The 14529-nt window shown below is 42.6% G+C and overlaps 1 protein-coding gene across 1 annotated transcript in view; it reads right to left on the bottom strand.

Moving 5' to 3' along the window:
* Positions 1–14529, bottom strand: part of LOC122553785 (dedicator of cytokinesis protein 2-like) — a 1227980-nt gene that overhangs the window by 331387 nt on the left and 882064 nt on the right. The window contains exon 32 of the mRNA XM_043698147.1: positions 7947–8005. Within this exon, the coding sequence (XP_043554082.1) occupies positions 7947–8005 (59 nt within the window). The remainder of the gene's footprint in view (positions 1–7946; positions 8006–14529) is intronic.

Genomic DNA, 14529 nt, shown 5'->3' with positions numbered 1-14529 from the left:
TGAGTTCATGGAATGCCTTGCCAGTAGCAGTGGTGGACTCTCCTTCATTATGGGCATTTAAACGTGCATTGGATAGGCATATGGAGGATAGTGGGCTAGTGTAGGTTAGGTGGGCTTGGATCGGCGCAACATCGAGGGCCGAAGGGCCTGTACTGTGCTGTATTCTTCTATGTTCTATGTTCTATAAACCTGTTGGACTATAACCTGGACTTGTTTTCAATCCCTTCTTGGCTTCACCCCTCTCCATCTCCATAACCACCTCCAAACCTATAAACTTTGTGCTTCTCCACTTCTAGTTTCTTGTGGTTTCCTCCAACTGCCCCACTGGTGTTCTGACTCCAAGTTTTCTCGGTACTAAGCTCTGGACGTTCCTTCTGCAACCTCACCTCTCTTCACCTCTCTTAACATGATCCTTATAACCTGCAGCTTTGAACTAGCTTCTCATTACCCATTCAGAGAATTATAAGACCATAAGAGCTGAAGTAGGCCATTCAGCCCACTGAGTCTGCTCCATCCTTCAATGGGATTATGCCTGATCTGATAATCCTCAGCTCCACCTTCTTGCCTTTACCCCACTGCCCTTGATTTTCTTACTGATTAAAACTCTATCAATCTCAGCCCTAAATATACTGAACGACCCAGCCTCAACAGTGAAGAGATAACAGATTCACCTCCCTCTGAGAGAAGAAATTCCTCCTCGTCTCCGTCTTAAATGTGTGACCCCTCATTCTGAGATGATGCCCTCTGGCCCTAGACTCTCCCACAAGTGGAAACAACCTTTCCACATCTACCCTGTCAAGTCCCTGAATAATCTTGTGAATCTCAATAAGCTTGTCTCTCATCCTTCGATATTCCAACATGAGCAGGCCCAATCTACTCAACATCTCCTCCATACCTGGTCTCAGCTCAATTAACCTTCTTTGGACTTCCTCCAGTGCCAGTGTACCTATTTGACTCCATGCCAAACTTTGTTGAATATTGCTCCTCTGAAGCATCCCAGGACATGTTACTCTGTTAAGTATGCTACATAAGTACAATTACTTGTTGTTGCTCTGAATATTCAAGAAGCAACACCAGAGAATTGAAAGATCTTAAACAGGAGGCTATTCAACTAGGATGACTGTGTTGAATCTTCAAAGATGTTGTAGAAGTGGAGGGTATAAATCTAGAGTCATAGAATTTTACTGGATAGAAGAGGCCATTCGACCCATCATGTCAGTACTGGCTCCTGAAAGAGCTACCCAGCGAGTCCCATTCTCCAGCCATATGTCCATAGCCCTCGAAAGTGAGAGGATTTGAAATATAGGAGTAGGGACGTCTTGCTGCAGTTCTACAGAGTCTTGGGAAGGCCACACCTTGAATATTGTGTGCAGTCTACTAATCTGAGGAAGGTCATTCCGGCTATTGAGGGAGTCCAGCGAAAGTTCACCAGATTGATTCCCGAGATGGCAGGACTGAAGAAAGACTGGATAAACTGGGTTTGTACTCGCTGGAATTTAGAAGGATGAGGGGAGAATCTTATAAACATATAAAATCCTGATGGGACTGGACAGGCTGGGTGCGGGAAAAATGTTCCCAATGTTGGGCAAGTCTTGAACTGGAGGTCACAGTCTAAGAATAAGGGGGAAACCATTCAGGACTGAGGTTATGAAAAATTTCTTCACTCAGGGAGTTGTGAACCTGTGGAATTCTCTCCCACAGAAAGCTGTTGGGGCCAGTTCATTAGATATTTTCAAGAGGGAGCTCAACCTGACCCTTGTGGCTAAAAGGATCAAGGGATATGGAGAGAAAGCGGGAGTTGGATACTGAGATTTCATGATCAGCCATGATCATATTGACTGGTGGTGCAGGTTCGAAGGGCTGAATGGCCTACTCCTGCACCTATTTTCTGTGCTTCTATTTTTCTAAATTCATCTCAGTGAGTGGGCCAGGGATTGGGGAAAACGGGGGAACGTTGATGGTTGGACAACAGGTTACAAGAATTGTTTCACTTCCTTTTTGGCACATCCCATGGTCAAACTGATTTCATTGTGCTGAGCCCACTGTGTACTCGATACTGGGGAAGCCAAACACATGTCAGGTGACTTCTTTGTGGAGCACCTCCTGCCATGTCACAAGATTGTGGGAGCCTCTCATAGAGTTGTAGAGTCATGCAGCACAAAAACACGTCCTTCGGCCCAACTCGTCCATGTCGACCAGGTTTCCTACACTGAACTAGCCCCATTTGCCTGCATTTGGCCCATATCCCTCTACACCTGTCTTATAAAATCCCATTTAAACTCTGCACCTTTTTCTCACACTGACGTTTCTGATGTTGTTTTACTCTACTGTTCAACTGGAGCCCACCATAAACTTCAGAAACAGTGAGTCATTTTACAACTCAGCGCTTTACAGTGTTTTGGAGCCAACACTGTGTTTGCCTATTTTAAACGATAAACTTTTATTTCCCTTTTTCGCCTTTTGTTTTGTTTTCCTTTGTTAGCTGGACATTATGTTTGTTATTCACTCACAGAACATGGGCCTTGTTGGTTAGGAGAGAGCGAGGACTGCAGATGCTAGAGTGAGGAAGTTAGAAAGCCACAAGGGATCAGTCCCGTGTTTTACTTCTCCTTCAAGGCACATTGGGGGACTCAAGAGTTAAACATTCCAGTGTCAAAAAGACTCACTGCAACATCAATTGGAAGCCTGTCCTCTTACAATATAGACAGAACAACTCAGTAAGGGGGAGACTGACTGTATCCCAGAAGAGGAATCTAGTGGAGCCACACATGTGGATTCCCCTGTCGTCCCAGACAAAGGTATTTGTCCTTCCCAGACAAGACTGATAGCCTTGGTCACAACCCTGTTAAGCTGCCTCCCACTCCCATAGTCTTACTTCCCCTCCATATTAGCATAGGTATGTGAATCCCCAATTTAGAGCAGGCAAAACCCTTCTGCCTTAATCTCTTCCTATCAACACATAATCATGAAGAATACAACAATCAGTTCCTGCAATCCATTCACACGTTATCGCAGGACATCAACATTCATCAAGCTTTGTAAATTCATAATTACCTAGTTTAAACTATGCGATGACAACTGACCATGTGACTGATAAACCTATTGTTTAATCCCTATAAAATATATTATCTTTGTGAGTAGGGCAGAGATTCATGGAGACGTGTCATCACAAGTAGACACAAGTAGTACTTTTGGGGACATTGAGAATCTCTTGCCGGCTGTCCAATAATAAAGTACCTGCTTTTGAGCAGAACTTTGTGTTGTCTGGATTTTTGGAAAATAGACATCAACAGGTGAGTTAGAGTCAAAAAGGGTGGAGTTGGAAAAGTACAGCAGGGGTAAGGTGGCTGAGAGATAAATGGAGGTTGGGGGTGGGGGCATGGGGGGAAGGGAGCTGGGAAAGCAATAGGCAGATGGAAGTCAGAGATGATTGTGATAGGTCGTGGGGAGAGTGGAGCAGACAGATGGGAAGGAAGATGGACAGGCAGGACTGGTCAGGAGGGTGGTGTCAGGTTGGACAATTGGATCTGGGATTGGGTGGGGGAGGGGGAGATTTGGAAACTGGTGAAGTCGATGTTGATGCCGAGTGGTTGAAGGGCCCCTTGTCAGAAGATGAGCCGTTCTTCTTCTAGCTGTTGGGTGGCTCGGATTTGGCAATGGAGGATCCTGGTGAAGGGCTTATGCCTGAAACATCGATTCTCCTGCTCCTCGGATGCTACCTGACCTGCTGTGCTTTTCCAGCACCACACTTTTGACAAGTTTTACACATTGTCAGGTGGATGCCAATATTATAGTTGTATTGGAACAGCTTGGCTAAGGATGTAGCCTGTTGTGGATGTGATGATACTGTTGCTTTAAGAGGTGTGTTTTGTACTTTTTCTTTGAAGAGAGAGGTTTCAAGACAATGGTGTGAGCAGTCGACCAGAGCCACAAGAGTAAACAGTTTGTGAGGCTTTGGAGTTACTTTTTTAGTGGAATAATAGAAGCAGCCTGAAGGCATGTGGCCAGACTTCCACAGAAACAGGATTTTTAGTTTTCAGCAGTTGTTTCTGGAATCTCAGCAGGTTGGAAGCTGCAGTAAACCTCTCCCAGCTGCTATAATCTCAGAATTTTCTCTTGATGGTGTTCACCTCCTGGGCCACTGAAATTGCATGTGAGACAATCTGTTTTCTGAATTTGCCTTTTGCCAAGGGTGTATTTATGGGATGTAACTATATTGGAACTGTTAATTCGTAATGCTTACAATATCTATTATTCTGTTTAGGTTTTCCAATAAAGTTGTTTTTCTTTCTTGTATTTTAATTACAGTGGATGAACAAGATATGTTTTGCTTTAAATCCGATTTTTGACCAATCGAATTTCATCTCAAACGCAACACCTTACATTTATCTTTAAATAATCTTCTGAATATTTTGAGAGGGTTTGGTCTGCTCCGTAACATGGAGCACAAGTCTTCAGCGCTACTGCTGTGATATATTTAGCATGCATTTTGTTTACTGCCCATTAAGTTCCATTTCTTTCTCTCAGTCTCTTTACACCTGCCTCCCCCGTTCCTTTATATTTATGCTCAATAATTCCTTGCTCATTAATTTTCTGTCCTTTTGCCTCCCTTTATCCTTTGATTTGACTTGATTTATTTATTGCCATGTGCATTATGTTACAAAGTAAAGTGAATAGTCTCGTGTAGTGTCACCACTCTCCAGCACCATCTTAAAACATAGATAAATAAAGAAATAAGAAAAAATGTTCAACTTTAAAGAACTCATGCTGTAGATACTCTTGTATCACACAGTCGTAGAATTATACAGCGTGAATACAGACCCTTCGGTCCAACTCACCCATGCTGACCAGATATCCTAAATTAATCTACTCCCATTTGCCAGCATATCTCATTTCCCTCCAAATCCTTCCTACTCATATACCCATTCAGATGCCTTTTAAATGTTGTAATTGTACCAGCCTCCACCACTTCCTCAGGTAGCTCATTCCATACACGCACTATCCTCTGAGTGAAAAGGTTGCCCCTCAGGTCCCTTTTAAATCTTTCCCTCTCACCTGAAACCTATGCCTTCCAGTTTTGGACTCTCTGACCTTGGGAAAAAGACCTTGACTACTCACCTTATCCATGCCCCTCATGATTTTAGAAACCTCTACAAGGTTACCCCTCAGCCTCCGATCAAACACCCCAGCCTATTCAGCGTCTCCTGATAGCTCAAATCCTCTAACCCTGGCAATATCCTTGTAAATCTTTTCTGCACTCTTTCAAGTTTCACAACTCTCCTTTAGCAGAGGGACCAGAATTGCACATAGTATTCCAAAAGTAGCCTAACCAATGTCCTGTACAGCTACAACATGTCCTTCCAAGTCCGATACCCAATGCACTAACCAATAAGTATAAGGGTATGGAGAAATGTTTGAGCAAATTACTGCAGATGCTGGAATCTATAACTGAAAGCAAAACATACTGGAAAGGACAGTGGGTCAGACAGCATCGATGAAGAGAGAGAACAAGCTGACGTTTTGAGTCCAGGTGACGAGCTCTGATGAAGAGTCATCTAGATTCGAGGCATTACCTTGCTCTCTCTCCATGGATGCTGCTTGACCCACTGTGATTTCCAGCATTTTTTGTTTTCAGTATGGATACTTTTTCCATACTGAAAACAAAAAGATCCCTTTTTTGCTGACCTTCAACCTAGTTTTGCATCTCAATGACAAAAAAAAAGCTGCTTCCTCTGAATTGAGAAATCTCCTCTGTCCTCGCTTAGCAAAGAGGAAAGATTATCAGCAGCTTTTGGTACTGGCAGAGCTCCTTAAATTCAACATATCTCTTCCACTTCTGTATGAATAAACAGCACTCTCTCAGCGAAGGTTATACTCAATTTCAGCTCTCTGCAGAAATATACTACGTTTTCTGATAGACCTATTTTGCCATAGCTCTTTCCTTACGACTTACTCTACAATTAATTCCCCTCAGTAAATTTCTGACCAATTTCCTTCCACAGCGCTCGCGTGTTAATCTTCAAAACTGCACCTTAGCAAATTATTTGCAGCATTTTTAATCAATCCCATTTCTTGGCCTTGAAAGCTTCAACTTGATCCGTAAGACCATAAGACACAGGAGCAGAAATTAGGCCATTCAGCCCATTGAGTCTGCTCCGCCATTCAATCATGGCTGATAAATTTCTCACCCCTGGTTGTGTTACCAGGCTAGCATACTAAGTTGGAAGCAGAGGTTCAAGTTCCAACACAGCAGCTTGGCAATCTATATTTAATTAAATAAACCTGGAATAGAAATCTCTGAAAGTGCTGGTTTGCTGTAAAAATCCATCAGTTTCACTAATGCCCTTGAAGGAATAAAATTCTCAGTCCTTTGCCCAATCTGTTACCTCTGACCTCATTTCCATTGTAACATGGTTGACGCTGAGAAGGCCGAGCAAGTCACTCATTCACAGAACCATCAATTTGGTACAGGAAAGACGGAGGGCAATCAGAATGAGCAACTCACCTGCTGCCATTCTCTCCCCTTCCCTCTGTTAGAACTGCTTATACTTCCTTTTCAGATAACACACTCAAATTCCCTTATGAGTAGCTCAATTATAAGACCAAAAGATGTAGGAGCAGAATGAAGCTGTTCGGCCCATTAAGTCTGGTGCACCATTTGATCATGGTTGATACGTTTCTCAATCCCATTCTCTTACCTTCTCCCTGTAACTCTTGATCCCATTACTAATCAAGAAGCTATCCATCTCTGCATTAACTACACTCAATGACTTGGCCTCCACAGCCCTCTGTGGTAATGAGTTCCACAGATTCACCTCCCTCTGACTGAAGAAATTCCTGCTCATCTCAGTTCTAAAGGGTCATCCTATTACTCTGAGCTTGTGCCCTCAGGTCCCCATCTCTCCTGCTGGTGGAAACATCTGCTCCACATCCAGTCTATCAAGGCCTCTCAGTATTCTGGAAGTTTCCGTCAGATTCCCCGCCTCATCTTTCTAAACTCCATCACGTACAGACCCAGAGTCCTTAACCATTCCTCATATGACAAGCCCTTCATTTATTGGATCATTCTTGCAAACTTCCTCTGAATACCCATTGCCAACACATCCTTTCTTAGATACAGAGCCCAAAATTGCTCACATTTGAGCCTGCCTCCAACACATTCTCAGATACTGCATTCTACAATCTGTCTTTCTCTATCCTCCTTCTCAAGGGTAATGATATATCTTAAGGTATATTCAGGAAGTGTTTGTCAATGGCAAATACTGTGAATGAGCTATTAGTGGTTTACCTGAACCAAGTAGTCCAGGCTAGATTTAGATCCACACCATTAATCCTCAGAGATTAAAATATACTTTATAAAAAACTATTAAATGTAAACAATAAAGCAGACTAATTCTAAACACCAGTCATACAATCGCAAGCCCATCATGAATGCCTGGCTGGGTTTCAGTACTGAGTACTGAAGTAAAATCATCTCTGATGATGATTTGTGAACAAAGCAGCTTAGAACCACAAAAACGTGAGATGTAATATCTGATTGCCCTCAAAGTCTCTGCACCAGGATCTGTCATAGCGGTATAATCTGTAACTAGTTGCTAGCATGCAATAAACCTATTGTGTATGACGACAAGATGCTCCTTTAATTAGACCAGGAAGTGGTTATCATTGACTGTACTGGACCAAGCAGGAAATGTAGTTTCCTGCATTGAAACAGAATGGAGGCAGTAACTTTCATCATAAGCTAGGATGCCCACATGGCACAGCAGAATTGATTTGATGACTCATACAAAAAAAAGGTTGCTACGTAAATACAAGTCTTCCTTTTGCAATACCTTTCAAAGTCAACCACAGATAACAAATGAGATAAATCAGAAGAGGCAGGTGAAACAAACGTAGATTTATGGTGGTAGATTGGAAAAAAGTAATGAAAAAGTCCTGAGCCTCACCAAGACTGTACCACATGTCCCGGATTGCTGCCCCGATCACACCTCTCATATCTCCGTACCTGTAGAAGATAGGGAGAAAATGTCAGTCTATGTGCTCTTAAGACACTGCAAGTTCTGTACAATGTGAACGAGCCGGTATTGGACTGGGTTAGAAATCACACAACATCAGGTTATAGTCCAACAGATTTATTTGGAAGTATTAGTTGCTCTTTCACCAGGTAGCTGTGGAACGGGATCATAAGACACTGAACTTATAGCAATAAGTTAGTATTTTGTTCATTCTTACATAATTTTGTTTCTCACTTGTTTACGTATAAAACACTGCTTCAGCCTCAACTGGTGTTTTGCATTTAGTCCTGGACACCACACTTTAGGATGAATGTGAAGGAATTTAGAGAGAGTGCAGGAAAAATAACAAGAGTCTGGATGAGAAATTTCAGTGAAGTAAGTAAATTGGACAAGTGGGATGGCTTTCTTTGGAGACGAGGAGTCTGACAGTAGATTTGTTCGAGCTACTCAAATTCATTAAAGGTTAAAAGAGTTGAAAGAGAGAACATGCTCTCATTAGTATAAAGATCAAACATCAGGTAGTACAGATTTATGATATTTGGTAGAATAAAAAGCACTGTAGATCCAAGGAATACTTTTATCATGCAATGAGTGGAATGGAATGAATGTTAGGTTGAATTGAGGGTTTCAAGAGGGGATTGGATTGTTATCTAAAAAGGTAGGGTTACAAGGAGGAGGCAGGGATTGGTACAGGATACATTGCTCAATCCAAAAGCCAGCACTGAGTCACATGGTATGGAAACAGGCCCTATGGCCCAATCGGCCCATGGGGACCATAATCCCAAACTAAACTGGTCCAATCTCCCCACGTGTCGTCCGTATCCCTCCAAACATTTCTTATTCATGTACTTATCCAAATGTCTTTTAAACATTGTAACTGTACCCACATCCACCACTTCCTCTGGTATTTCATTCCACACATGAATCACTCTCTGTGTAAAGAAATTGTACCTCATGTCTTTTTAAATTAACTTCTCCACTCACTTTAAAAATATATCTCCTAATCTTGAAATCCCTGGGGAAAAGATACCTGCCATTCGTATTATCTACACCCTTCATTACTTTATAAACCTCGGTAAGGTCACATCTCAACCTGCTACGCTTCAGCCTATCTAGCCTCTCTTCATAACTCACACCCTCCATTCCCCGCAATATCCTGGTAAATCTCTTCTAAACCCTCTCCAATTTAATAATATCCTTCCTATGACAGGGAGACCAACATTCTAGACACAGTATTCTAGAAGAGGCCCAACCAACATCATGCACAACTTCGACATGATGTCCTGATTCTTATACTCAAAAGTCAGAGCAATGAAGGCAAGCGTGCTAAATGCCTTCTCAGCTCCCTCTCTATATGTGATGCAAATGTTAAAGAATTAGGTACGTGAACCCCTAGATCTCTCTGTTCTCCAACACCACCCAAGACGCTACTTTTAATTATATAAGTCTTGTCTTTGCCTTTCTTTCTTCAACTTGATGGACTGAGTAATGCTGTAAAAACTCTGTGATGCAACTTTTGCCTCATCTTGACTTATACCTAGCCATGAATTTGGGACATAGCTTGAAAAGAATAGTAAATAGTTCAATTCTTCATTCCCAGGGTGCTTCAGGGTATGGATCATATTTAGAAAGAAAATGCATTCTCAGCAAGGAGAAAGGTCAGTTTGTTGGCAAGGAATGATGACTAAGAATACTGAGATAAGAAATGGGATAATGAGCTCAAGGTGACAAACAGGTTGGCCATCTGGCATACTGTCAGAAAGTAACAAATTTCTGGGAGTCTTCTTTACAATAACTTTCATCAGGTCGTAATGTATCATTATTAAGGACAATGCATAAATATGTACTGATAAAGGTCCTGAGCATTGCCTTACAATTTACAGAGAGGTACAGGCAAGAACGAAAGGATCAGTAACGCTTTTGGTTATCCATATGCAGAAAATCAGGGTAATTTATGGTGGCTTAGTGGTTAGCACTGTTGTTTCACAGTGCCAGGGACACGGGTTCGATCCCAGCCTGGGGTAACTAACTGTGTGGAATTTTGCACATTCTCCCTGTGTCTGTGTGGGTTTCCTTCCACAGTCCAAAGAAATGCAGCTTGGGTGGAATGTCCATGCTAAATTGCCCCGTATCCAGGGATGCGCAGGTTAGGTGGATTGGCCATGGTAGGTACAGGGTTACAGGAATAGGGTGGTGAGTTGGGTGTGGGTGGGATGCTCTTCAGAGGATCGTTGCAGACTCGATGGGCCAAATTGCCTCTTTCTGCTCTGTAGGGATTCTATGACTCTATAATCCTACTGCTCAGGCATTGAGAGGGTCAAAATGTGATCGAGCACAAGAATATAAGAAATAGGGGCTGGAATTGGCCAAAGGGTCATTGAATCTATTAGATTGATGTCTACTTCAACTCCACTTTCTAGCTCTGCCCCCATATCCTCTTATTCCCCGAGTACCAAAGGTCATTCAATCTCATCTTGAATAGAAACACAGAAGACAGGAGACCATTCGGCCCTTCGAGCCAGCTCCGCCAACCACCACGATCATGGCTGATTGTCCAATTCTTGAAAGTGGAGTCGCAGGTAGATAGGATAGTGAAGAAGGCGTTTGGTATGCTTTCCTTTATTGGTCAGAGTATTGAGTACAGGAGTTGTGACATCATGTTGTGGCTGTACAGGACATTGGTTAGGCCACTGTTGGAATATTGTGTGCAATTCTGGTCTCCTTCCTATCGGAAAGATGTTGTGAAATTTGAAAGGGTTCAGAAAAGATTTACAAGGACGTTGCCAGGGTTGGAGGATTTGAGCTATAGGGAGAGTGAACAGGCTGGGGCTGTTTTCCCTGGAACGTCAGAGGCTGAGGGGTGACCTTATAGAGGTTTACAAAATTATGAGGGGCATGGATAGGATAAATAAACAAAGTCTTTTCCCTGGGGTTGGGGAGTCCAGAACTAGAGGGCATAGGTTTAGGGTGAGAGGGGAAAGATATAAAAGAGACCTACGGGGCAACTTTTTCAAGCAGAGGGTGGTACGTGTATGGAATGAGCTGTCAGAGAAGTGGTGGAGGCTGGTACAATTGCAACATTTAAGAGGCATTTTGATGGGTACATGAATAGGAAGGGTTTGGAGTGATATGGGCCAGGTGCTGGCAGGTGGGACTACATCGGTTGGGATATCTGGTTGGCATGGACGGGTTGGACCAAAGGGTCTATTGCCATGCTGTACATCCCTATGACTCTATGACTTTAATCTTGCTTTCTCCCCATCACCTTTGGTCCCCTTTGCCCCAAGTGCTACATCAAGCCGTTCCTTAAATACATTCAATGTTTTGGCATCAACTACTTCCTGTGGTAATGAGTTCCATAGGCGCACCACTCTTTGGGTGAAGAAACATCTCCTCATCTCTGTCTTAAATGGTCCACCCGGAATCCTCAGACTGTGACCCCTGGTTCTGGACACACCCGCCATCAGGAACATCCTCCTGCATCTACCAAATATACTGAATGACTGGGCATCTACAATTCTCTGGAATAGAGAATTCAAGGGATTCATGATTTAGGAGCAGAAATAGCTCATTCAGCCCATTGAACTTGTCACATATTCAATATGATTATGGTTAACATGAATGTGGCTTCAATTCCAATTTCCTGACAACTCCTAATAACCTTGTTGGTCAAGAATCTAACTACAACTGACTTCCAAATATTTAATTTAAAAAAGAAATTAATGAGATGAAAGTATCATTGGCCAGGCCTGAATTCATTGCCCATTCCAGAGGGCAGTTAAGAGTCAACCCACATTGCTGTGGGTCTGGAGTCACATGTAGGCCAGACCAGGTAAGGATGGCAGTTTCCTTCCCCAATGGACGTTAGTGAACCAGATGGGGCTCCCCCCCACGCCCTCCCCGACAATTGACAACAGATTCATGGTCATCATTAGACTCTTAATTCCAGATTTTTATTGTCTTGAACATCTGCTGTGTTAGCATTTGAACCCAAATGCCCAGAATGTAAGCTTGGTCTCTGGATTAAAAATTCATCAATAATACAATGAGGCTATCCCCTCCCCTATAACAACCCTACCCCAACTTCTCTCTGAGGAAGAGAGTTCCCCTCACTTTTGACCAGCTGAAAGAAAAAAAGTTACACCTTGTCTTTATCTTATTTCAGTTCGAATCTCTCCCATAGCGGAGACATCCCACTTGTCATGACCTCACATGAAACTAAGGTTCAATACTATCACGTCTCATTATTCTAAATTTCAATTGTTGCGGAACAAATAGGGAAAAGATTGTAGCGAGCTGCAGCAAAGGGGCGTTTTGGGGTCCTAGTCCATGAACCTCAAGCACCTAGCCTCCAAGTTTAGTGGTTAACATGTAAGGCAAGTGGGATGTTTACTTTTATTTCAAAGGGAATGGAGTATAAAAGGATTACACCGAGCAATCCCCATCTGATTTGAACCGTCATGATAAACCAGAAGGTCAGCTACAATATGACAGGAGCCATTAGTTGACCACCATTTTCCCAATGACTGATGTCAAATTAAACGGCTCACAGTGCCCCATCTTTTCTCTCCCTTGTGAGCTGAAGAACAGTGGTTCATTTTATCACTTCCAAAGCATTGGGAATATTCTAGAATCTAGGGAATTTTAGAAGATCACAAAATACATCTTCCATACCTTTTGATGGAGTCAAATCCCGGGAGGAAATGTCAATACAACTTGCAAATGATACATTCTGCTCTAGCTAATATGTATACTTCAAAATGACCCAATTTACAAATCTACCTTCACCAAGGTATCCCTCTGAACGGTTTCATTACTTTTCTGTTTCGTTTAACACATTATTTTGTACAAATCGAATGTGAATTTGCAGTGCCTGTAGGAGGGGTGACAGCCCAATGGTATTATCGCTGGACTGTCATTCAGAGACCAGGTATTGTTCTGGGTCCTGGATTCAAATCCTGTCAAGGCAGGTGGTGCAATTTGCACCTGGAATTAAGCTTCTCAAGATGGCCAGGAATTAATTGTTGGGGGATTTACCAGTGTCCTTTAGAAGAAGGAAATTACCATCCTTGCTTGCTCTGGCCTACACACGACTCTCGACCCACAGCAATGTGGTTGAATCTTAACTACCCTCTGGGCAATTAGGGATGGGAAATAAATGCTGGTCTCACCAAATATGCCCAACTTGCATTAATGCACTTTTTAAAATGAATTCCATGTTATGATCACTCATCCCCAGAGGATCACATCGTATGAGATTACCAATTAACTCAGCCTTATTACACATGATAATGTATTATTCTGGAATACAGCCTAGAATGTACACCATGAGATTATCCTTCAAACTGCTTGTGCTTATCTATTAAATCTACATGAAAATTAAGATCTCCAAAAATTATTTTATTGCTCTCATGAAAAGTTTCTCTCAACTCTTGACTCTGCATCTATCCACCAATAAGACTATACGAGGAAGCAAACAGTTCAGTCTGCCATTGTTTCTGCCTTGAGATGTATTTTTCCGATCTCCATTTATACCCTGATCTTCTGAACCAAGCTCCCTCCTCACTACAGTTCTTATTTCATCATTTATTATCAGACTACATCCTTGGATCCTCTTTTTCCATTTGTTCTGTCTTTTTGAAATGTGAAGTAATCTAGAATACCTAGTTCCCAACCTTAGGCCTACAGGATCACAGAATCCTAATGATGGAGAGGAGCCCATTCAGTCTATCCTGTCTGCACTGGCTTTCTGAGCATTATAATTTAATGCTAATTTCCTGCTTTTCCCGATAACCCTGTACATTGTTCCTATTTAAATAGTTATCCAATGCCATCTTGAATGCTTCAATCGAACCTTCATCCATCACATTTCCAGGCATTAGTCCTATTAATGTACTTTTCTTTTGATCACACCTCCATGGTCTGTGTCAATGCTGTGTACAGCATCAGTACACCAATTGCTGTATGAGCCCCCTTAGAGGGAACACAGCTTCTCGGTAGGTAGTATGATGGCTCAGCAGTTAGCATGTGGCCTCGCAGCGCCAGGGACTTGGGTTTGATTCCACCCTTGGGTGAGTGTGTGTGGAGTTTGCACATTCTCCTTGTGCCTGTGTGGGTTTTCTCTGGGTGCTCTGGTTTCCTCCCAAAATCCAAGGATGTGCAGATCAGGTGGATGAACCATGGGAAGTTGGCTCTGATGTAGGTTAGCCGTGGGAGGTGTGGGTCCGGGTGGGATGATCTTCAGAGGGTCGGTGTTGACTTGATGGGAAAATGGCCTACTTCCACAGTTTAGGGATTCTATGACAAAGACAGTGTGTTCCATGTTCCTAGGAATCAGGAACACTGTTGTAACATCAAGGGGGGACAATGAAACTTTCTCTTATTGGAGATGGTAAATACCGATAACTTGTTTAGCCTGAATCATACTTACCTGGATGTTGCTCAGGTCCACCTGCATCTGGACACAGACTGCTTCAGTAATTCAGGATTCTGTTAAATTCAGTCTTGATCTCAT

Source organism: Chiloscyllium plagiosum, chromosome 1 (assembly GCF_004010195.1).
Source record: "Chiloscyllium plagiosum isolate BGI_BamShark_2017 chromosome 1, ASM401019v2, whole genome shotgun sequence".
Taxonomy (NCBI): domain Eukaryota; kingdom Metazoa; phylum Chordata; class Chondrichthyes; order Orectolobiformes; family Hemiscylliidae; genus Chiloscyllium; species Chiloscyllium plagiosum.
This window is presented reverse-complemented; position numbering and strand designations above follow the sequence as displayed.